The sequence below is a fragment of the Mus caroli genome, chromosome 6, assembly GCF_900094665.2.
Source record: "Mus caroli chromosome 6, CAROLI_EIJ_v1.1, whole genome shotgun sequence".
NCBI classification, from domain to species: domain Eukaryota; kingdom Metazoa; phylum Chordata; class Mammalia; order Rodentia; family Muridae; genus Mus; species Mus caroli.
This window is the reverse complement of record NC_034575.1, coordinates 147225680-147249174: the sequence shown is the minus strand read 5'-3', so window position 1 is coordinate 147249174 and position 23495 is coordinate 147225680. Positions and strand designations below refer to the sequence as shown.

Below are 23495 nucleotides of genomic sequence, written 5' to 3'. Positions count from 1 at the left end.
CAGGTGGATCTCTGCAAGTTTGAGGCCAGCCTGTTCTACACAGTGAGTTTCAGGACAGCCAGGAGTATACAGAGAAACTCTGTCTAAGAAAATAACAATAAATAAATAAAATAAGATGTAAAAAATTATTTTTTTGAAAAAAAAAAAGCATACATCCACACTAAGAAGCATCAAATTTACTTCTCAACGGTCTCATTAGAGAGGTATATTGAGCAGAGACTGATTATGTACAGAAGTTAAAATAAAAATAAATTCTCAGCAAATGTAGAGCAATTAAAGAAATTATCCGAATCAGCAGGTCATTTAAGCTTCAGTTCAATTGTGGCAGATTATTAAATAACTCCATCTGAGAGATGTAAAAATAAACTTGAGGAATAAAGCCATGCGCTTCAGTATGGAAAGGAGACCCAGTGCATGTAACAGCCTCCTTCATTCCTAATGGCGAGATCATACAGCAAGTAAGATTTCTATATAGAGTCAATGTTATGGATATGGGAAAGCTTACATAATATGAAATATTTCATGCAAACGTCTTATACTCTTGCTTTACACTAATGAAGGTTAATTTTGCTCCTCATAAACAGATTGCCATTTCTGAAAAATCCCAAATTTAAGAACATTTTAAATTTTAATACTAATTATCTCATTAATTTATATCTTGAGTAATAAACAAGATATCTTATTTGAAATCTTTTGGGTATTAAAATAAAAACAGGTTACAAGATATTAGGGACTATGGTGGTTAAAATAACATTTAAAGATAAATTTATTTTCAAAAAACTCATCTTGGGTTATTAGTACAGAAAATAGATATGGTAACTCAGGAGCTAGGACACTGATTTTGAAGTAAGTACTTTTCAACCTTGGCACTGGCCATGCTGACTAGCATGACTTCGGTAGCTTTCTGCTTTATTTGAAATTTATTTAAATTTTGAAGCATTAATGCACTATTATTTAAATCACTCTGATTTACTAAAAACAAAAGTTTTAAACATTATGGGTTTTACAAATTTCATTATATGTACAATATTAATTCATTTGTGACATCCTTGGATTGAATGAACAGGATTTTATTCAGGGAAATATCAGTGTTTGTTTTGTTGTTTATTTTGCAGTGCAGTGGGTGCTATCCTCTCACACAGGTTCAGCAAACACCCCATGGCTGAGTTACTCCCTACTCCTGCCCACTGATTTCTTTGTAAGAAAGATTAAATCTTTTGTCTGAATTATACAATAAAAGTTGACATTTATCACAGTAGAAAATATATTTGATTTATTCATATAATTATTTGTAACCTGTGCTTGGTTACTGGAGAGGATTTCATTCAATATAGTATATGAGGGAACATCCAAATTCTTAACTAGTTTAGTAGACCAATTGTTCATGCTTACCTAATAGAGAAGGGCTTATCTGTATAAGAACATGTTCTACAGCATAGATAAAGCAAATGTTAAGGACAGAAGATCTTTGTGTGTGAATAAAATTTAAAAAGTATTTGTCTCCTCTATGAGATTGCATACACTGTATTTATGAAGTTTTCTTGGGTATATTTGTTTTTTAGACTCTGACACCGAAGCTTCTTTAAATGGAGTTGCTACACTTCAGATACCTTTAAAGAAATCCTCTTAAAAATAATAAATATCTTAGAAAATTAATATTGTTATCCTAGTTTAAAAGTAAAAATTTTCTATGACCAATCAGTAAAAATTCAATATATTTTAAATTTTAAAACAAAGGAATCATAGAATTGTGGACTCCTAGGATTATATATTATTGTAAATTGTCTATACTCACAAGACTACCAGTATCATTTCAGTTTTTAAAAACAAATCTTTATAGTTATCCAATGATTAATTTTCCACTTTAAAATATCTCTTTCCTATAGGTACTATTAACCCTTCTCATTTAGTCATATAGGCTCTGTAGCTACTCTCTGTCATTTGTTAAGTTCTTTTTGTTGGATTTCATTATTGTACCTCTTCTCCTTTAGGCAAATATAAAGTATAATTTCCAAATAAGTCTTTTCTTCATTCCTTTATAGATTTATATTCTCTAGAAGTTTTCAAAATTCATTTTTCCTCCTCCCCCTTCTTTTAAATCCAGAATTAGATATGCAAAAGGTTTATACATCCAAAGTTTTGTTCATGCTCCTAAGCACTTAGGCCAAAAGCAATTTATTGCTTCTTTTTATTTTACTATTATGTTTTAATGAAAATCCTTAGTGAAAAAGCATTTTTTGCATACTAATTCATCTATTCAGCTTTGTAATTGTGCTTACATTAAAAAAACAAAAAACAAAAACAAAAACCCGTGGCAACCAATAAGATGGCTCAGCAGGTTAAGATGTTTTCCACTAGGCCTGATAATCTTAGTTCAATCCCTGGGATCCATCCATACAGTTGTGGGAGAGAAGCAACTTCTGTAGGTTTTCCTCTGACTTTCCCACACATGCTGTGGACAGTGTGTGTGTGTGTGTGCGCGCGTGTACACACACACATACACACACTACAATGTAATGAAATGTATAACAGTAGTTGTGCGTGAGCACACACACACACATGCACGCACTACAATGTAATGAAATTTTATAACAGTAGTTGGTTACTTTGATAACTGATCTTAAACATCACCTCTCACCTTCGTTCAAAGTGTCTACAACAATTAGCATTTGTAGAATTTCTTTACTTTATATTTTAATATCAAATGCACCTTCAATTCTCTTATTGAGATTCATGGGTTTTTTGTTTCACCAGTTTTCACTTTTTACATTCTGATATTATCTTTACAGGTACTCATTTTTATCAGCACTCTACATTTATTCATTGAAAGGGTCCGTAAATAAATAAAAATAAATACAGCTCAGTTTAAACTGCACTAAATGATGTTACTACATAAATACATGATAGTCTCTTACTGCTTAGCAATAACTACCTACTTTTGTGCTGAAAATGAGAAATTTGTTTCAAAATTTCTGTATCTTCTTATTAAAGTTGTTAAAATTAATATTTTATAGAATTAATATTTCAAAACAAAAATTTCCACTATATTCAAATAAACAACTATAATAAAATAGTTTATAACAGACAGTGATAAATTTCATATTGGAAGAAGTCAACTCTATTCACAAACACAATGCAGCTATGTCAACAGTGGTTACACAGAGAAGAGATCCACTGTTGAGTTCCCAGCCCAAAGACACAACTTGCTTTGAGGTACTAATTTCCTCAGGTACAAAATTAACTTAGTAATTCTGACACTTCTTGGGTTTCGAATCACGCTTAGCAAAGGGGGAAAAGAAAAGAAAGAACAGAGGAAGTTGTCTTTAATTGAACTCTGACAAAAATCTGTACTGTCTCACTAAGATTGGCACCAGGTAGACTTAACACCAATAAATGAGGAAAATGTATAGGAACAACCAAGTAATACAGGTGGGACAACTATGTGGAGATTCTGATTGATGAGAAGTTCCATAGGATCTATTATTAATCCGATAAAGAACACAAAATCTTTGGGTTGTTTTGGTAACTATGACTGGTACTCAACAGGAACATAACAAACAAAAAATATTTCTGTAATGTGCTTTGTGGCTGACAGCTGACCTTAGGTCACTCCATAAACATGCACATCTTTCCCTCCACAAGATGGGTAGCTCTAAAATCGCCATTGTTGGTGTCCTACAACACTAGTCATCTTTTTGCTAACAGTGAGGACTAGTTCTGTTTTGAAGAAAAGTTAAAGATACTGTTACATGAAAAAATAAAACCTTTATGGTTTTATGTAAGTTAAGGCTACCTGACAAAGACAAGGAGTCAGGGTTAGGCGCAATTATGTGGGCAGCACTTGAGAACTGAGGAATCCAAGTTAGACCTTACAGCTCAACCAGCTGTTGTCCTTGTTTTCTCAATAATGCAAAAACTAAATTTTTCTATGAAATTCTATTGCCTTAAATAAAGTCATAAAATTACCCAGCAGAATCTGTAAATTAAGTAGGAACATGTCTTATCTCAATATAATATGACTGTAGGCACCTGAGTGTTTGTTAAAAGTAGACAATGAGCTAAGGTTTACTATCTATTTTTTTTTTTTTTTTGGCAAGGAAGATTCATTGCGGAAAAAGAAAACAAACAACAAAACATACACTTTCTGCATAAAATAACTATCCAAGGCTACCTTACAGTTATATATGTATATATTTTTGCATTTATTGTGATCCCTTTTAGTGGGAAACCCATAGTAAGACCCTAAATTTGGAAAAGTTTAAAAAATTTGTGGTCATTAAATAAGCACACCATTTCTTTCCTTCAAGTAATTTGTCCTTCTTTAATACGACCACACACACACACACACACACACACACACACACACAGGAGCAGCACCAATATATCTATCTACTCAACTGCAATTTTTAAAAATTAAAGATACCCTCAAAACTTGATTAAATCAATGAATCATAGCTTTGCCTCTTTCTTAGATTTACTTAATAAATGTTTAGTGAAGAAACCTAGTTAAAAAAATAACTGACAATTAATGAGTTACTGATTAGAAAATAACTGCATAAAGAATATTCATGTAGCAGCAAAACAGTTATTGTTAACATTCTGATGCACCTCATTTGTAATTTTCTGCAAGAAAAAGGACCAGAATCTGTCTGGTTTCAGATTTTAAACTAAATTAAAACTTTAAATAACTAAGTAAACTATGACTCTTTAAAAATAAATGAATTCTGCTTACAGAAATAATCTTTATAAACATAAACCATACAGAAAATAAAATATAAAGTAAGTTTCAATGAAAATTATTAGAATCATCATCTATAGCTGACTTTGGAGTATAGGGAAAGATGATTTTACAGCATATCTATTTTACATTGTCTTGGTTCTTTTTTATGCTATGGAGGTGAAGCCAACTATCTGAAATACATGTTTCATTTCAGTTTCAAGTGAACTGTTGCCATTTGATTGCAGGTCATCTGTGATTCAGAGAAACCAGAAATTGATCACACGAAGGTCTATGCATCATTTTATTCTTCTGAACTCTCTTTACTCTTCAAAAATGATGGACTGGAATCCACATGTACATCTAACATCCAAGAAGAAAACACCCGCTAGATCTTAAGCAGTGCCCTCACTGTGACTAAAAAACCTTCAGTCCAGATATTCATCCATGAGAGATGAAGACTAGGGGTAAGGAGGCTTGGCGAGACAATGAAGAGGTGCACACTGTGAGCTGGAATGTGGCTGTTCCTTACTGAGGGCAATGTCCGGACTGAAAATGAGAGAGAAGGCCGTTAGTAAAAACAAGCTGGTAAACAACCAAGTCCACTGACAGTCAAATTATTGTCCTATACATTTTAAACACATGAACAGAAATTTTGTGAAGAAAATAGTTTAAAACCAAAGCATGCCAAAAAAATAAATAAGTAAAAATGAAGGTTTTAAAAGCAAAGCATGGGGGCAGGGGTAAGAAAGTAAAAAGAAACGTTGAGAACAGATACATGAACTTGTCCCCAAGTCAAGTATTCAGATTTTGCAGTTTCCAACTCCTAGATCTCTGAGTTGGCAGTAAAGTGTCATTAGATCAGTCCTTATCAAACTTTATAGTGGGTACAAGTCACCCAAAGATCTTGGTAAAGGAGACTTTGAGTTAGCAGGGCCAGGAAAGGACTCTAGAGTCTGCATTTGTAATGTGCTAGCCAATGGGCTAAGACATCAGAGTTTAGACGAGACTAGAGTTTACTAGTAGAGACTCAAGAAGATAGTTCATTTGCTTGTGAAGCCAAGTTTGCTCTAAGGAGTCCTCCACTTTGGCTTGATGGTGTGAAAAAAAAAAGAACTGATAATTTTTATGACATTTTGTTAAGTGAATGATGTTGTTTTCTAACCAATAGGCCACATCTGAGAGCCTCAAATTGTAATGAACCTGGTCATTCAATGTATTGATGAATAATTGACAAATAAAGTAGTAAAATTAGATTTCCTAGGGTAAAATTATAAGACATATCTGGGCTTACATGTTTTAAAATGTGACTAGCAAAAGGGAAAGGGCACAGTGAGAATATTTTTTAAATTGCAATTCCCCATATATTGTGAATTTTAGTATCATATAATTAATTTCTATAGGGAGTATTTTATATAACTTATTATATATATATGTATATATACACAATATAATATTATTCATTTAAATATTTCAAGGTAATGTTTTGGATGTGTTAATTAAAATTTGTATTAAACAAATACTTTTGAAGATTTGGTAGTGAAATTGTCAATCAGATATATCTGTTGAACATTAGTATAAAATCATAATTATGTAAATAATTAGCTAGACATTACATCCTTTCCTACTCTTTGACCCACTGTAAATTTAGTTTAAAAGGAAACTGCTGTTCTATATTGATGAGGATGATCAATGATAAGAATTATCTTTCCTATTTTTTTTCCTTTTGGTGATGCTTGCAATGAAACCAAGATTTCATACAGTTTGGGCAAGCACTCTGTGACTAAGCCCAACCTATATGGTTAAAATGTAGCAAATATGAAATGGTAGAACAAGGAACAAGAAGATAGTGTATGATTTATCTAATTAATGATAAAAGAAAAACAATATTGGGTTAGGTTAAACTTGATCTTCCCAGTAGTCAATGATAAAGGAGATAACAAGTTAACAATAATTTAGAAAGACATTCCTCAGACCTTGTGTTTCTTTCTGTAAATTGTTGTAAGTTAGAAAATAGTTCTTTCTATGGAATTAAACATAAAACACAGCGCAAGTTATAGCAAGCAGTAAGTATTATGGTAGTCATGTTATGCATGAAGGACCTTGTACGATTCAGTACTCTTCTTCCTAGAGTGTTTTTGCAAGGCTAGCTGAGGAATATGGCAATAGCCTGAGCAAGGGTTATAGTTCAGCTGGCCCAACATCTTGATGGTCATTCATGATGACATAAAATTATTTTCATTATTTCAAATTTCTTATAAAGTGAAAGAATATTTTAAACCATAGTATTAGCATTTGAAGTTTGCATAAAATGCAGTAATGTCATGTATATTTTATGTCTATATACTAACTTGTAAGAAACATATTCTTGACTGACAGGTTAATGAATTATTTTTAAAATAAACATTTGATATATTATTTACTAGAAAATTTTATAAATTTAGTTTCAATTTTGAGTGCTAAATATCTTTAAAAGATTTATTATTCAGCTTTTACCACAAATATGTTAACTTTTCACTGGAAGATGATGGAACAGTGAGCTTAACACTTCATGTTCTTTCTTTTTTAAGATTTACTTATTTTATTTATAGGAATACACTGTTGCTGTCTTCAGCCACACCAGAAGAGGGCATAAGATCCCATTACAGATGGTTGTGAGCCACTATTTTGTTTCTGGAATTTGAACTCAGGACCTCTGGAAGAGCAGTCAGTGCTCTTAATTGCTGAGCCATCTCTCCAGCCCCGAGGTTAACACTTCATTACTGAGGTTTTCAGGTATTAAGTTGGACATATCTTCAGGAAGTTTGGTAAATCTTCAAAACGCTTATTTTTTTTTTGTCTTCTTCCTGGTAAACACAACTTAGCAGATGTGCAGATGTGATAAATAGTAAACATTTTTATATATTTAATTTATATATTTAATATATTATGTCCAAGGTTACAACATCATTTCCATTACATCATTATATATAAAGATTTAAATAACTTAGAATAGAATCAGCCTGCAAAAAGTCCAAAAATTTTGAATTATATTTATTGAAACATGACATACTGTGCTCTTACCTTATATTTCAATGTTATTTTGTGGTGTTTTCCATCTCCATACCTTGTATATTACTTATATAGATTGTGAATGATAATTCAAATAAAAATTCTAATCAATGCTAAAAAACAAAGTACATAAATGTTCGATATGGTGGCATACACCTATAGTTAAAGCTATTTGGATGGTTGGGGCAGGAGGATCACTTGAAGCCTAGAATTCAAGGAATTCATGATAAGCCTAAACCACATAGGAAGACTATGTTTCAAAAAACAAAACCATATGTGGAAAAGTTCTACATTTTGAGTGTAAGAACACTATTAAGAAATTATACACCTTAAAAATTATGTGAGTAGATTACATATGTATAGCCCTGAATTTGATCTGTGGTACTAAAAAAAGTTACAAAAATTGCATAAATATATACATATAAACAGGAGGGAAGTAAACTTTTTTTTTCAAAATGAGAAACTCAGAGAACACCTGATCTGAACTCAGCATTCCTAGAAAATTTTCTCATGTTTCACTGAGTATTCACTTTTCAATTGAAAGAAACTGAGTCAGCATAACTTAAACAGGCTTTCTTTTACCAACTGTAGGTACAATGACTGGTTCCTTATCTGAGGTGCAGCCATGCTCTACAATGGACAGGAAATAGGTGTTAGGTCACTTGGCTCAATTGTATTAAAAAATATGTGGCATCTGACAGTTGTTTTGAATGCCTAAACCTAGACTTCCTCCTTTAGAAAAGTATAATAGCTGTTTAACCTATACAGGAATCACAATGACTAACACATGCGAAGAATTTACCCTTGCCTGGTACCCAGTAAGAGTTCTAATGTTGGTTGTATATTGCCCTTCTTGCCCAGAAGGAGTAAGAGGGCAGTGCAGAACTGACTCTGATCCTCTTACAGCAGAAACCATTCAGAACCCAAGCCACCCTGAAGAGGACTCCTTTCAAACCTCTATGCATTAATAATTTCTTTGAGTGAACTATAAAAAGAAAGAAAAGTCTGCTTTGGATATGCTATGTCTACTTGGATAGAAACTAGGGTGTCTGTAATTCTCTAAATTGTTTTTTTTTTCAACAAATCACCCCCCCCCCCAAGGAGACACGAAGCACCTAAATTTAGTAATCTTAGAACAGAAGGAATACATCTGCACTACTGCCTTATGGAAATTCTTTTTTTTTTTAAGATTTATTTATTTATTATATGTAAGTACACTGTAGCTGTCTTCAGACATTCCAGAAGAGGGCGTTAGATCTCATTACGGATGGTTGTGAGCCACCATGTGGTTGCTGGGATTTGAACTCAGAACCATTGAAAGAGCAGTCAGTGCTCTTATCTGCTGAGCCATCTCGCCAGCCCATGGAAATTCTTAAAGCAGTAGTATTACAACTCTGTCCAAAAAAAATTGATTTGTCACAAAATAAACAAAATTTTGGTCAGGGATGGCAATGTACAAAGTGTTAGTGCTAACAGCAGACAGGGCAGACATGTCAGGCCCTTCATCATTGAATTCCTCCAATGTCCATTTTCTTCCTTATTTTGTAAATCATCATCATCATCATTGCCAACAGAAGCAGTTTTCCAAGATGACACATGTAGGAATGTAAGAGGTAGAATTACAAGCTAGAAGTCTGACTCCAAAGCCCATTTACTCACACATGTAGTCTGCATTGATGGAGCATCTGTACTGCATTGACACTACCCTAGTGCCCCAATTGAGGGAGGCTGCTTTGTGGAATCTAGACTACAGGTTTCCGGGTCTCCAAACACTATACTATACTATACTATACTATACTATACTATACTATACTATACTATACTATACTATAGAATCCCTCTCAGATCAACTTGAGTATTCATACTAATATTCAGTTACTTATAATTGAAATTATCCAGAACTGGCTACTACTATAAATTCCATCAATACATTAGTAAAGAACATTTCTGAGGGGCTGGGGAGATGGTTCAGTAATTAAGAGTATATGTTATTCTTGCAGAGGACCTAGGTTCAATTCTCAGCACCCACATGGTACTTCACAACCATTCTAACTCTGCTTCCAGGAGATCCAATGCCCTCTCCAGACCTCCCCAAGTACCAAGCATACATGTGGTATACATAAATATAAACAAACAGAATACACATAAAAAATAAAGTCAATAAATCTAAAAAAAGAAAAGAAAATAGTTCTGAGATAAATATCCTCTTACTTGAAGTGGTATTGATCAGCTTTCTAAGAGACATTAATCAGAAGACACTGTCTAGTGACTATTTATCAATGTACTTTGAGGGCTGGGAATGCAGCTCAGTAGTAGACCCTTTGACCTAACATATGAGAGAGCACAGGTTCAGTCTACAACACTGGAGGCAGTGTTCTACTTACTTAGGCAATAGACCACATAACATACTAGCTTTGGATATATTGCTTCTGTATTGGTGATTATCCAGCAAAGGCATGAATATATATAGTCTGCAACTAACAGCTACTCATCTTAGACACACACATGGAATCATGTTTGAGCTGGTCCTTGCTTGATACAAGCCCTCCTCTGGTAGGAGAACAAAAGATACATTAATGTATATTAGTAAGTAGACTCTAAAGATCATATCCAGACTCCAGAGGCTTGGTACCAACAGAAACCAAGTAAATGAGGATGAAAGACACTGTGGAGATGAGAAAGTTCTGATGGGATGATTCTAGGCTGTGGGTAGTCACTTAGGATGGAGGGAACTAGTAACTGTTTTGGACAGCTTAAAAATCAAATATGAACTGTCAGCAAACTCTCCTCTCAGTGCCTAGGAACTCAAGCAAGTTTTTTTTCCTGTTTGTTTGTTTGTTTTGTTTTGTTTTGTTTTGTTGAGTCAGGGTTTCTCTGTATAGCCCTGGCTGTCCTGGAACTCACTCTGTAGACCAGGCTGGCGTCGAACTCAGAAATCTGCTTGCCTCTGCCTCCCAAGTGCTGGGATTAATGGCATGTGCCACCACTGCCTGGCTCAAGGATGTTTTAAACATGCCTTTAAAACACTTCATTTCAGATAAAGGGAAAATAATCACTGCAAATATTCTTTTGGGAATTCAGATTTGAGTTTTTCTCTCCATTTTCCTCCTTTCCTCTTTTTCTTTTATAGATTTTGAAGACAGCTATTCTGTATCAAAAGCTGGCCTTGAACTCACTATATACCTCATTCTGATTCAAACTCCACCTCTTACCATAGCCTCTAAACTGCTTGGATTACAGGTATGTACTATCACAAATGGCTTTTCAATTCAGTTTTAACAATGGGACTGAGTAAACAGAAAATGGAAACCATTAAAACTGTCCTAGAATGGACATCAGATAAGTTTTATATACAATTTCATATATTTTCCCTGTTTGTTTACCTGAGAAATGTATTTGAAGGACAAAAAGGTAAAAGAAAAGTAGGTCAAATAACTTAACAATTACATGTTTAAGATTGGAGGCAATGAAACACTGGAATAACTCAAATATTTTCTCACAAAGGGGAAATGAACCAGCCTCTATTCTATCAACTAGTGGTTGATGACATAGCACTAACTCCTGTGCATGCTCATTGGAAATATGAATAAGGGTGAAGTCATGTAGCCAATTCATGAAAAACATGCAATAACATAAAGATGCATAGGTAGTTATGGTCTTGGGAAGGGGAGCTGACATGCATCTGGTGGGAGAAGGAAGGACCTGTGAATTTACCTGACCGTTGGGTAGTCTTGCCTCCCAGCTAGTTGTGAGCACTGTGGCGGTACGGAGGCAGCAGGCTGCTGACAATCTACAAGAAACTAATAAATTAGACATGTATACAAAGAGATGACACAACGGTGTTAGCAACAGTAACTAAATCAGCTGCCTGAGATTTAGTGAGGAATGGAACATTTACTTAGAAACATCTAGATTAAGTGTGTTGTTTTTCTTTCTTTCTTGGGTGTGTTTTTTTTTCCTTGACTAATGCCAATAGAAAAGATTGAATTTTTAATTAATGTCTTAGAAAAAAACTAATGACATAAAATTAGTAGCAAGATTTTAATAGTACATTATGTCCTATGGCCATTCATATTTGGTGTTTTGATTCCTCTAAAATCAGAATCTATTAATATTAAAAATTCTAATTTCTGAACTTGAACATAATGCTGATTATTTAATTAACAAACAGATATGCTGTTCTAAAATGAAATATATTCAGGAAATAGATTTTATTGTCAGAGCATATAGTAATATTGTTAAACTCATAGATATTTTGAGAAAGCCAAATAATATTTTATTAACAAGATATTAAACAAGAAAATTATATTTACAGTTTTCTGGAAATTGATTGTATGTGTTGAAAAGAATTGCTAGCAGAAATCTTAGATGATTCATTATATAATAAAATTTTAATAAACAGGACTGATGAAGGAAACCAGCCTTATTAATGGTGCTCTTTGTTTTGTTTTTATTACTTTAAAATCAGATACTATAACTCACATTAGATTAAATAAATTTTATAACTTGTTATTATGTTAATCAACAATTCCAAGAAAATAGGTATATAAACCATCAGAAATCAGTCTGCTCTCTGGCACTGGGTTCATAATATTAAAAACATGCAAGAGGCTATTTGGAAATGCATACATAATATTTTTGCAAAAAAATCTTTAAAAAAAAGTAAAAATAAGAGTTGACTTGAAAGTTACTCTTAAAGCATTTTCTTTGGTGAACAGTTTAGATATGTGAAAATATAAAGCCATGTCATCTCAAATTCTAGATTTACAGGCTTGAGTTAAAACTCTATTGACAAATTTAGAAAGCTACTGAATTTTAATTGAGCCACCAGATAGGCAAATTTTAAGTTAACCAGGTCCATGCTGCCCTTCTTTAAGTACAGTGGGAGGAAAAATGGCCTGGACATGTACTCTGTAATCTTTATGTTTGTCAGTAAGGGATAAATGAAACATTTCCAAAGCAGAGTTAGCCTTTGTTGAATAGCAATCCTTAAACTCAATTGGAGTATCAAAATTATTATTTTTCAAATCTTCTGTATGCCAGAAATAATTTCTCTGCCAATGCAGTCATGGCTTATCATACATTGAAAATACTCCTTCTGATAATAATTAGGAAGCAGATGATCAAGACCACAAAGCACTCCCTTAATAAGCTGTGTGAATTGGTAGCTCTTTACATTTATAGTGAACATTATGTTCTCTTACCTTTTTAAAGGTTGATTTGTTTTTATTTTATGTATATGAGTATTTGCCTACATGTACATATAGTATGTGTATCATGTGCGTGCTTGGTACCCACAGAGGTCAGAAGAGGGTATCAGATCCCCCTGGAACTACAGTTACAGGCAGTTGTGAACCATGTAAGTAGAAGTGATTTAGGTCTTCTCTAAGAGCAACAAATTAAGAAATCACTGAGACATCTCTCCAGTCCTATATTCTCTTTTGAAAAGAAATCACTTTGCTGAGCATGGTGGTATATGTCTAATCCCAGTACTTGGGAGGCAAAATAAGACAGATCTTTTGGCTTCAAGGCCATCCTGTTTTACATAGTGAGTTCCAAGCCAGCCAAAACTGTATAATAAGACTGTTTAAAATAATAATAAGTAAATAAAAAATATAGAAACCACCTCTTGTTATTGTTAATATTTTACATTTATAAATATTTAACTAAGTGCTGTTTTTTGTTTGTTTGTTTGTTTTCGAGACAGGGTTTCTGGAACTCACTTTGTAGACCAGGCTGGCCTCGAACTCAGAAATCTGCCTGCCTCTGCCTCCCAAGTGCTGGGATTAAAGGCATTCACCATCATGCCCAGCCTCTAAGTGCTGTTCTTAAGAGAAAAAAGCAGAATCCAAATGCACAAAACACCATTTATTGATGTGAATAAAACTTTAAAAGCTACATTGTTCTGACTCCATTGTCTCTAAAATCTCTCCTCTTGGGTCCACACACCTTTAGTTATGCCCACTTTACGCTAAACTGAACCACAATATTTTAACATACACTCTGCAAGGTAAAGCAGGTGTTCTGGGAGATAGAAAAGATCTTTCTCAGATTTCAGTTCCTGATCTTTCAGCTCTGACTATGATCTTCTAGGTCAGACAGACTCTCGAGGCAACTGTAGCAGAATCTTATTATTTTTAAAGCATGAAAGACACAATTATGTGGCAGTTGATACTGTGATTTACTAATTAAGATAGTTTCAACTATTCAATAATCAAATTACTAACTTTATGTTGGAGACAGTGGGGACAAAAATACAAAGATAACATATCTGCTTTATTGAGAAAGACAAACATATTCAGTGAGCACTTAACACTAACATGCCATGGAGATGGTGATGATGAGGAAGAAGTGACTGCATCTGAAACTCATTTCTTGCTTACCATGTGTTGGGCACTGTATTTTCTGGCTACTTAAAGTTCTATCAGTTACCTCCAAAAGTATCAAGGTTATATAGTGAGGGAATATCACTATACAGTTGAGACACTGATTTGAAGAGAATCAAATACATCAAAAGCACAGAATAAGATATAGCATCCAAGAACAGGAATAATGTTTTGTGGTTTTGTTGGTTTTGGTTTTGGTTTAGTTAGTTTTTTGATTGGTTGGTTGGTTGGTTTTGGTGGCTGGAAACAATATATTTCCCTGAAAGAAAAGAAGAGGTCTTGCTTTAAAGTTTTCTTTCAGGTTATTACTACTTTTAACCTTTTTGATGCAATTTAGAAAATTCATTAATTTCCTAAAGACCAATGCCTTTGGAAGTCCAGAAACCGAGTAATGGCTGCTTGAGAACAGTGAGAGTAACCTGAATGGAATGAGTTTGAACATTAGGTTTTGGCTCTTCCATCATCCCACAAGACACTATGGATATCATTTAGAATATGAGTACAATCTGAGCTGTGGAGTATACAGCCTGCCAGGATGAGGCTCTAGGAGAGGTTTCCTTGATTACCACATACTCTGTAAAAAGAACAGTGTCACACAAGTCTCATATAGCATTACTTATTAAAGCCTATTTCCAAGGTGGAAGATCTAATCCAGCCATGGTTCTTAGTGGAAATGTATCTTTCATACATATCTCCTTCTCTTAGCACCATAAGCTATATCCAGTACTACTCAAATGTCCATAATAACCATCTGGACCTCTGAGTTTCCTTAATGCCAAATAATCCAAACTCTTCTTATGAGACATGGTGGCAACTTCTCTCATTCTCCTATCACGTAGCTCCCTTACCCTGGAGAACATAGTCCAGGGACATCTTTTTAACCCTGAGGTGTGTGACAATGAAATCATATGTAGTCTGGCATGACTATAGAAGAGTAGCTCAGAAGACCTGCCTCATCAAAATCATCAAAATTCTATGAAAATATAATCTGTATGACATTTAAAGGAAACCACATTTCACTGCTATTTTATGCCAATCTTTCTTTGTTTATAGGTGGTGATAACAAGTCATGTTTCTTCTACCCTGTGCTTATGGATATATGTTTAAATGCCAATAAAATATGGGCATACTTATCATATACATATATAGCCATTATTAATATGTTTATAATTCTAATGAAATAGTTTATATAATTTGTGCTTTGGGAATTGAACCTAGGGCCTTGTGCGTGCTAAGCATTCATTCTACCACTGAGTTGCAACTCTGACTTCTACTTTTTAAACATTATATGTTTATCCCTGATGCATTTTTAGCCTTTTTCTACTTAATGTATCTTTTGAATTCTACTCATTTAATATGTAAGCCTCTCTCCTATTTTTATACATCAGTTAAAAAATATGGCAATTTTACTTTGATATCTTCATTTTAGACTGGTAACAACAAGGCTATTTCATAAATCTTAATGGATGATTTTCAATTTTTTTAACCAGTTATGAATGTAAAAAATTGTATAACTAATTCTCTATTTGCCTTAAAAAATTTTAAACAGCTGGTTGTTTGTCAAGATTCAGACATAGCACTTACCCTGGCTTTATGTATGAAAAAGAAGTTTAGTCTAACAGAAGGCATTTTTAATGAACTGGCTTTTAGCTGCCACCACTGTATATCAAGCAGATGAATGCATCCATTTCCTGAAATTTGTCAAAGATCAGGCTTGAATTTGAGGCTCAAGTTTAGAAAATCTTTTCTTTCTTCTGTATAAGAATTTTATTTCCACATTCTCTGACACATTTAAGTATCTATCCTATTGCTTTCATATTCTCTTTTTCCCCTGGCACCTCTTCATTTATGTTGCATGACTTTTTAGTATCTTTCCTTCAGCAATGAAATTAAAAAGAAAAAGATAAGTACCCTTCCCTTCACTGCTCTTCTCACTCCTTTCAAGACAGTAACTTGTTCTGTGGTCCCATTGGCCCAAGTTACTGACTGTCTTCATATGTTCTTTTAGTATAATGCCCCATGGAGTATGATAGCTTCCTGAATTGTATCCTTTCAAAGTTAAATTCTCAACCCAGGACCTCTGAATAGGATTGTAATTGGAGATGAGACCTTCAGAGAGGTGATTAAGTTAAAATGATGTTATGGAGTTTGGTCCTACTCCATCTGATGCATATCCTTGTGCTGAGAAGACATCAGAGAGACACAAAAATGTATATAACTCAGAGGAAGGACCAAACAAGGATGCAGTAAGAGTGTGGCTACCTGAAAGCAAGGAGTCCTCCTGTAGGCACCTTGACCTTGAATTTAAGATTTTAATGTGGGAAAATAGATAAACAAACAAATAAACAAAATTTTTTGTTTAAGTTGCTTGGTCTGTGGTATTTTGTAACCACAGTCCAAGAAAATGAAAATGTGTTCTAAAGTAGATGCAATGGTAACACCAACTTTCTACCATCATCAGTCCAATATAATCCATAATATGTATCCAATATAATCATAACTCTTACATTTCTTCACCTTTAAAGTTGTTCAAGCATAGAAATAAATAAATACATTTTAAGAAGACTCAAAGAAAACTCAAATCCCAACAATATATATAAGGGGACACAACAAATTATAAATGAAAATCCACACTTGTTTTTTAGCAATATATTTTATATATGTTGTTTTATATATACATGTATATATGTATGCATGTATGCATGTATGTATATTAGAAGCAAAATCTACCAAATCTGTTAGGCGTGGTGGTGCACGCCTTTAATTCCAGCACTTGGGAGGCAGAGGCAGGTGGATTTCTGAGTTCAAGGCCAGCCTGGTCTACAAAGTGAGTTCCAGGACAGCCAGAGCTACACAGAGAAACCCTGTCTCTAAAAACAATCAAACAAAAAAAACATCTACCAAATCAGTGTTATTAGGGACAACTAAACTGATGATAGAGTATAAAATCTGGGTAATTACATTATTAGAAAAGTATAAACTTCTATGCACTGTGTGTGAAGATAAAAAAAAAAGAATCATTACAACCACTGCTTACAAACACAGGAGTTTGCTGTTTGTGGATAATAACACAAAAACACTCTTCACGTAGTAGAGACACACTCAGGTACTTGAGGAAGATAATGTAGACCTATCATGATAGGTGATGAGCATTCCACAAGGTATTTCCTGCCTCTACCCAGTAAAGCTTCTGTCACCATTTCCTGGCATTCTTTCGTGCAGGAGCTTCCTAGCCTGGAAAGGGTAGAGGCTGGGCACAGAGTAGGACTCTTCTGTGGCTTGAAAGTCTGAGGGTCTCCAGACATTCTAACTCTCTAACTATACTGAAATGCTGATGATAACTTCTAAAAGGTCCTAAAAACTTTCTTGCTCTTTCTGAGGGTAAAACCTGCTGGTTTAGGCAATTGACTCCTTTAGCCTAACAACAGGGGATTAAGTAATGTGGCCTTTGTTCTATTTCACCAGGAACTACACAGCTGTAGCTTTCAGTAGAAGTCACAGGAAGAAAAAAAAAAAAGACACTTTGAAAAATGATTATAGAGTTTATTACTAGGTTGTAAAAAGTTTCCTATGAAAGCTACCTAAGAAAAGGGGAAAGTGGAAAGATTCTAAGTGGGGCAAGGAAAAAGTTCTTTTCTTGCTTCTCCTCTTTGTCTAAGAAGTGTTCTGTACAAAAAAGTTCTCCTCAGCTCAGTTCTGACTCTTTTGTTCTCAGCACTTATACATCTTTCAGAATACATGATCACATGTTAAAAAGTTCATCACAAGTTCACACATAAAATAAAATCATAAATTGAAATAGAAGTTTACAATAGAGAATGTTAAATGCATATCCATTAGGAGTAATTAACTGACTAAACATCTATCACCTGCCACAGCTCCACAGGTTCATTGAAAGTTAACCATAACTAAGATACTAGTAAAGGTTTGTATAGATAAACCCAGTCAACATTTTATCTTCTGTCCTAGCACCTACAATAAATCATTAGTTCCCTTTTTTATGACCTTTGGTTAATTGTTTTACAACCTCTTGGAAGGTACTCTGAGTAGTAGAAAGTCTGGTTAGTACCTAAGAGGCAATTAACTGGTGACACCTGGGAGACTGACAGTTCTCATTGCAGTTTTGACTAGCAGAGAAGGATCTAATAGCAGTCCCACTATAAAAGAGCTTATTAATCACTAATTTAACTTTAGAAATTCTTATAGGATCATCATTAAGAATAAAGACGTCTTCTATTTATCTACATAGTATCACTACAAGACAAAACATTTTTGTAGATCTGTAGAGATGTGCTCAAAAGGAACCTAGTGATTGTTATGTATGTTTAATAATAAAGGAAAGGCATATTAATAGCAGGATCTTTCCTAAAATGATTTTCTCTTGGGCCTTGACTGTCAGAGCTTCATCGTAGATATAAAACAAAGTGAAGTCACTTCAGGAAGATCACTTGCTAGTTATTAGCTTGTCCTATGATGGCTCCTGACATCTTTCTACTGCCTTCTCTATCTTATGCTGCTCAACTCTCCTTTTCAGACTGGTATTCAGAGTCTACCAGAAAGAAATAAGCATTTGTTGTGGCTTGGGGGACAAAGTCTCCATAAGCTTATATATTTAAACCCTTGGTCCTCCATTTTTAGTGCTGTTTGGGAAGTTTTAGGAACTACATTGTTGTGGGAAGACTTTATAGCTTAATGAAACTTCCTGTTGGCTTTCTCTGCTTCATGTGTTGTACTGAAATGTTGTCAGCAAACTTCCTGACCCAACCACCTGCTGCCATGCCTTTCTTATCATCATAGACTCTCCCTTTGTAATTGTACACCAAAATAAACTCTTCTATATATTTCTTTTTGTCATGAGATTGTATCATAGCAACATAAAAGTAACTAATACAGTATGGATTTATCTCTGGTATGTTTAGTCCTCAAAAACGTTACGCCTGGACTCTACCACAGAGTCACACACTTCAAAAGACTTTGTGTTTGGCTTCCTGCTTTGTGGAACAGTAACTAAGTGGCAAAAGAAGTAATTTTTTTGTTTGTTTGTTTTTTGAGACAGGGTTTCTCTGTCCTGGAACTCACTCTGTAGACCATGCTGGCCTCAAACTCAGAAATCCACCTGCCTTTGCCTCCCAAGTGCTGGGATTAAAGGCAAGCGTCACCACTGCCCAGCTGACAAAAGAAGTAATTTTAACCCTCACTTACTCAATAAGTGTTGACATTAATCAATTAATCAAGTCTTGCAGGATTTCCATGAAGATCAGGTGAGAGAATTTTTGTGAAAACATGCAGCCCAGAGTCCACTGATTAGACAACAGGACAAAGGAAAGGAAGGTCTGGTTACGAATGATTTTTTTTTACTTCAAGAAGTAAGTAAAGGGACTAGCTGGAGTGAAGTAAGAAAGGTCAAAATAAACAATATACAGAATTGGTTTCCAAAAGCCTTTGCTCCTATCTGTATGTTTATTTGACATGTTCTTTCTCTTTCAGAGCTATCTAGTCTGGGCAGTATTACCCATCATCCCAGAAGAAAATGCCTAACTTCTTTAAGCTTTGTCAAAACTCACCTCCATCGGCCTTTGTTGGCAACTTTGCTTGAAGAATGTCTATTAAGGCTACTTATTTCCTCACAGTAGTTTGTGTAGGGAATTTTCAATGTGGTGCAAAAATATTTGCTAATGTACTGATTCCACTTCCCTTAATGGATTTGTGAATTTTTTTCTCTATGTATATTTTGTAAATGTTTAACAGATTCGTTTGAGGAAGGAAGTTTGTGAATCAAGCATTTCTGTGATCAAAATGTTTCTAACAAAAGAATAAGAAAAGGGGAATGATGTCTAATACAAATATGAAAGTTAATATAGTAATATTATTTTTTGATAATTGGAGGCTTTAAATCAGAAAAATAAAATTTAAATTATCATTTAAAATATATCAATAACAATACTAAATTATTCCTCACTAAATCTACAAGTTATTAATAGTGTATTCATGAACTAACAGAAAGAAATGTCAAGTACACTTCTTAAGTAGACTTAAGGACTCCCAAGTACATCAACTGAAATAACAGGAAAACATGAGAAAAACTTGAAATAGAAATACTATAGAAAGAAAAATAAAAGGACATGATAGAAACACATAAATACTAATTGTAGTCAGTAAGATATTTTCAAAATTCCAGTAATGAGTGGAATGAGACATTGACACTAATAAAAATAGGTAGCTGTGACCAACATTTGGTTGGTCACAATTCAACTTTCATTTATAATCAAACACATCGAGTTGGCTATCTCATCCCTTTTTGCCAATTGTATCACATGTCCTAGAAACACTTTAGTTTCTCTGAAAGCAACCACTGATAAAATGATAGCATCATTTCCAACTTCTCTGGGGTATAATCTGCTAATTTATATCACCAGACACTCAGTGTTCAACACAGCAAACTCCATTAAATCTTTCTATCCTTGATAGTTTGAAATAGTCTTTATGCATTAAAATTCTTCAGGGAACAAAACTACAGACTTGTTGAAATATCAAAAAATATTAATATAATTCAGGCAAAAATAACAAACCTTTAAAAGGCATTTGGTTCTACCTTTCCTAACTGACAATAGCATATAGGTTTAATGCACTCTGAAAAGTATTAAAACTATTTGCTAAGCAGAGAAAAACATTTTTCTGTTTACAAATTAGAAAAAAACTTATTTAACTTGCCATATGATATCATGATATCATATGGCTAGTCAATAAAACAAAACAATGTTTATAGAAAAATTCATTTTATACAAATCTTACAAAGGGAAATATATAAATTGCACCTTTTTGCTTCTGGACAATTTAGGAATAAATAATGAGCATGACAGAAATGGATGATAAAGGGATAGAGAATAATTATTTACAGTGGCACCAAGAGGTAAAAGTATACTGTGTTGCCAGATTCTCATACCAATCAAACACCTTTTCAAATATGACCCTTTGTTTAGAAATAACCTTCTCAAGAGCAATGCAACTTGGTACAGTTAACTCAAGATACTAAGGCAGTTAATCCTTGGTAGGCAAAGTTAAGACGCATGCATCAAATCCAGATCATCTTTTCATGTCCTAATTAATCAACAAAGACACAGGAGAAATAAGTTAAACAAATTATGGGACTTCACTAAAAAGTTCAGTTATAAAGATATATATCAGTCAAGAAAAATCTATGAGATACCACTCAATAAAATGTGTTTGATTTTATTTCATAATTTTCATTTTAAATCACTGCAGAAAAATCACACTGGAGAATATTCTGAGAAGATTGGACGTCCTCTTCAGCAAATCAATGTATCTCAAAATTAAAGACTTTCCCAGTATCGGTTGTTTCTTGGTTTGGTTTGTTGTGGTGTTCTTTTGTTCTGTGTTTTTCTTTTTCTTATATTAAGAAAGGAGTTCATATAATGTGCAATACACATTATCAGGCAAACACTAATCCAAACTAAATGAAGTGTTTCCAAATGTCCTAAGATTAAATTAGATCAGAATTTACAGGAAAAGCAATATGTTTAAATAGTATTTTTAAAAATACAATTTTACAGAAGGTACTTACAAATTTTTAAAGGAATTTACAATGATAAGCTTCTTGATGTAAAAGTATTTGATTTATGGAAATTTAGTTCAAGCAAAGCTAGTCAAGAATAAATCTATTATGGAAAATATGGTTCACCTAGATGTTTATAACCAACTTACCTCTTTTTGCTTTGGATGTCAAGTAGTGCATAAAAAGAGAAAAAAATCATGTTTAACTGATTCTAATGTCATTATGTATGGCTTATTCCATAAGTACCTACTCAGACTAAAGGACTATACTGTTTTCCAAAGTATCTTATGAAATGAAGTAAAGAACAGACTGCTTGGACTGCCAAAACCAAGTATTTAAGATGAACTAAACAGTGTACTCACTAGGATACATGTACCAAGGACCAGACAAAGATGGTACATGTTCTTATTCTAATTCCAATCTTCATGACCAAACTGGTCAGAGACTGTGTTTGTATTAGTAGTAAGACAAAATTTTAATTTTTAAATGTGATTAAAAACTGGGGAGCAGTTTAGAATTTAAAAACTGGAAGATGTGGGCAATAGAACAGTAAACAAGTTCTTAGCATGAGGAAAGCATGCCCTTTTCAGCTAAAAAAAAGCTAACAAAGCTCCTTCAATTTTTACATTCACTAAAAACAAATCCAGTTAAGATGACAGTCATTTCTAAGTCATTCTCCTACAAAATATATGTACATATTTTATATAAATATTTAAATGAAAAATTAAATAACTGTTTAAGAGTAACAGAGAATCTAGCAGATTTTAAAAAGAATATTTACTAACTGAGGTGATCACATGAGGGCAATTCTAGAGGCAGCCCACAGACAGGTGATCCTAGTTTGTTGATTGCATTACTAAAGGGATATACATAATCTAAATTTAAAAAATAAATGAGAAAATGTCTGGGCTCTGGTAGTGACTAAAGGCAAGACAAATGAATTTTTGGGACTTTTTACAAAATCCTTACATTAGAAATCTAAGTGTGTACCACTGACCTTATTTTTAGCTAAAAGGTGATTACCAAGAGACAATGAATAACATGACTATTCCATATCTTTATGACTTTATACTTTTGTAGCGGTTGAGGGGGTAGTTTCTCTCACTGAATTTGAAGCTTATTGATTTGGCTAGGCTGTGTGACCAATCAGTACTAGGGATTTATTTACCTGTGTCTATTCCTCTCCCCTCCCAAAGCTGAGATTAAAGTCATACATAACCTTGCCCTGATCTGTGAACCCAAATCAGATCCTCAATCTTGCCTGGCAGAGACTTTGTCAACTGAGCAATTTCCCAAGCCCAACTTAAGAATTTTTAAAGCCAGCAAATAAAGGAATAAAATCAACCATTTGAATTGTGCTTTTCTTCTTCATCTCATACCTTTTAGTCTTAACATAAACCACAAAAATCTTAACAAGGTTAATAGATGATTAAAGAGAAAGTATGTGGAAGAGGAACATACAGTTATACTAGAGGAAACCCGCCGAGTTGAAGGAGTGCTACAAAGCCCTTTAATGACTACATTACACAATGAATCTTTTTTAGTTGATTAGAAATACAATTTGATGGGCGTGGTGGCGCACACCTTTAATCCCAGCACTCAGGAGGCAGAGACAAGCGGATTTCTGAGTTCGAGGCCAGCCTGGTCTACAGAGTGAGTTCCAGGACAGCCAGGGCTACACAGAGAAACCCTATCTCGAAAAAAGCCAAAAAATCCAAAAATCCAAAAAATCCAAAAAAAAAAAAATTTGTAATAGGTGACTAAGTCA

The 23495-nt window shown here is 33.8% G+C and overlaps 1 protein-coding gene across 4 annotated transcripts in view; it reads right to left on the bottom strand.

Moving 5' to 3' along the window:
- Positions 1-868: 868 nt before the first annotated feature.
- Positions 869-23495, bottom strand: part of Bicd1 (BICD cargo adaptor 1) — a 122698-nt gene continuing 100071 nt past the window's right edge. For 2 of the 4 annotated variants that reach the window (XM_021165153.2, XM_021165150.2), the window contains 2 exons: positions 11483-11558; positions 869-5266 (listed from right to left, as the gene is read on the bottom strand). In XM_021165153.2, coding sequence (XP_021020812.1) covers positions 5179-5266; positions 11483-11558 — 164 coding nt within the window. In that variant the 3' untranslated portion in view covers positions 869-5178. Of the gene's footprint in view, positions 5267-11482; positions 11569-23495 lie in introns of all 4 variants that reach the window. The other 2 variants (XM_029478583.1, XM_021165151.2) reach the window with 2 other exon arrangements.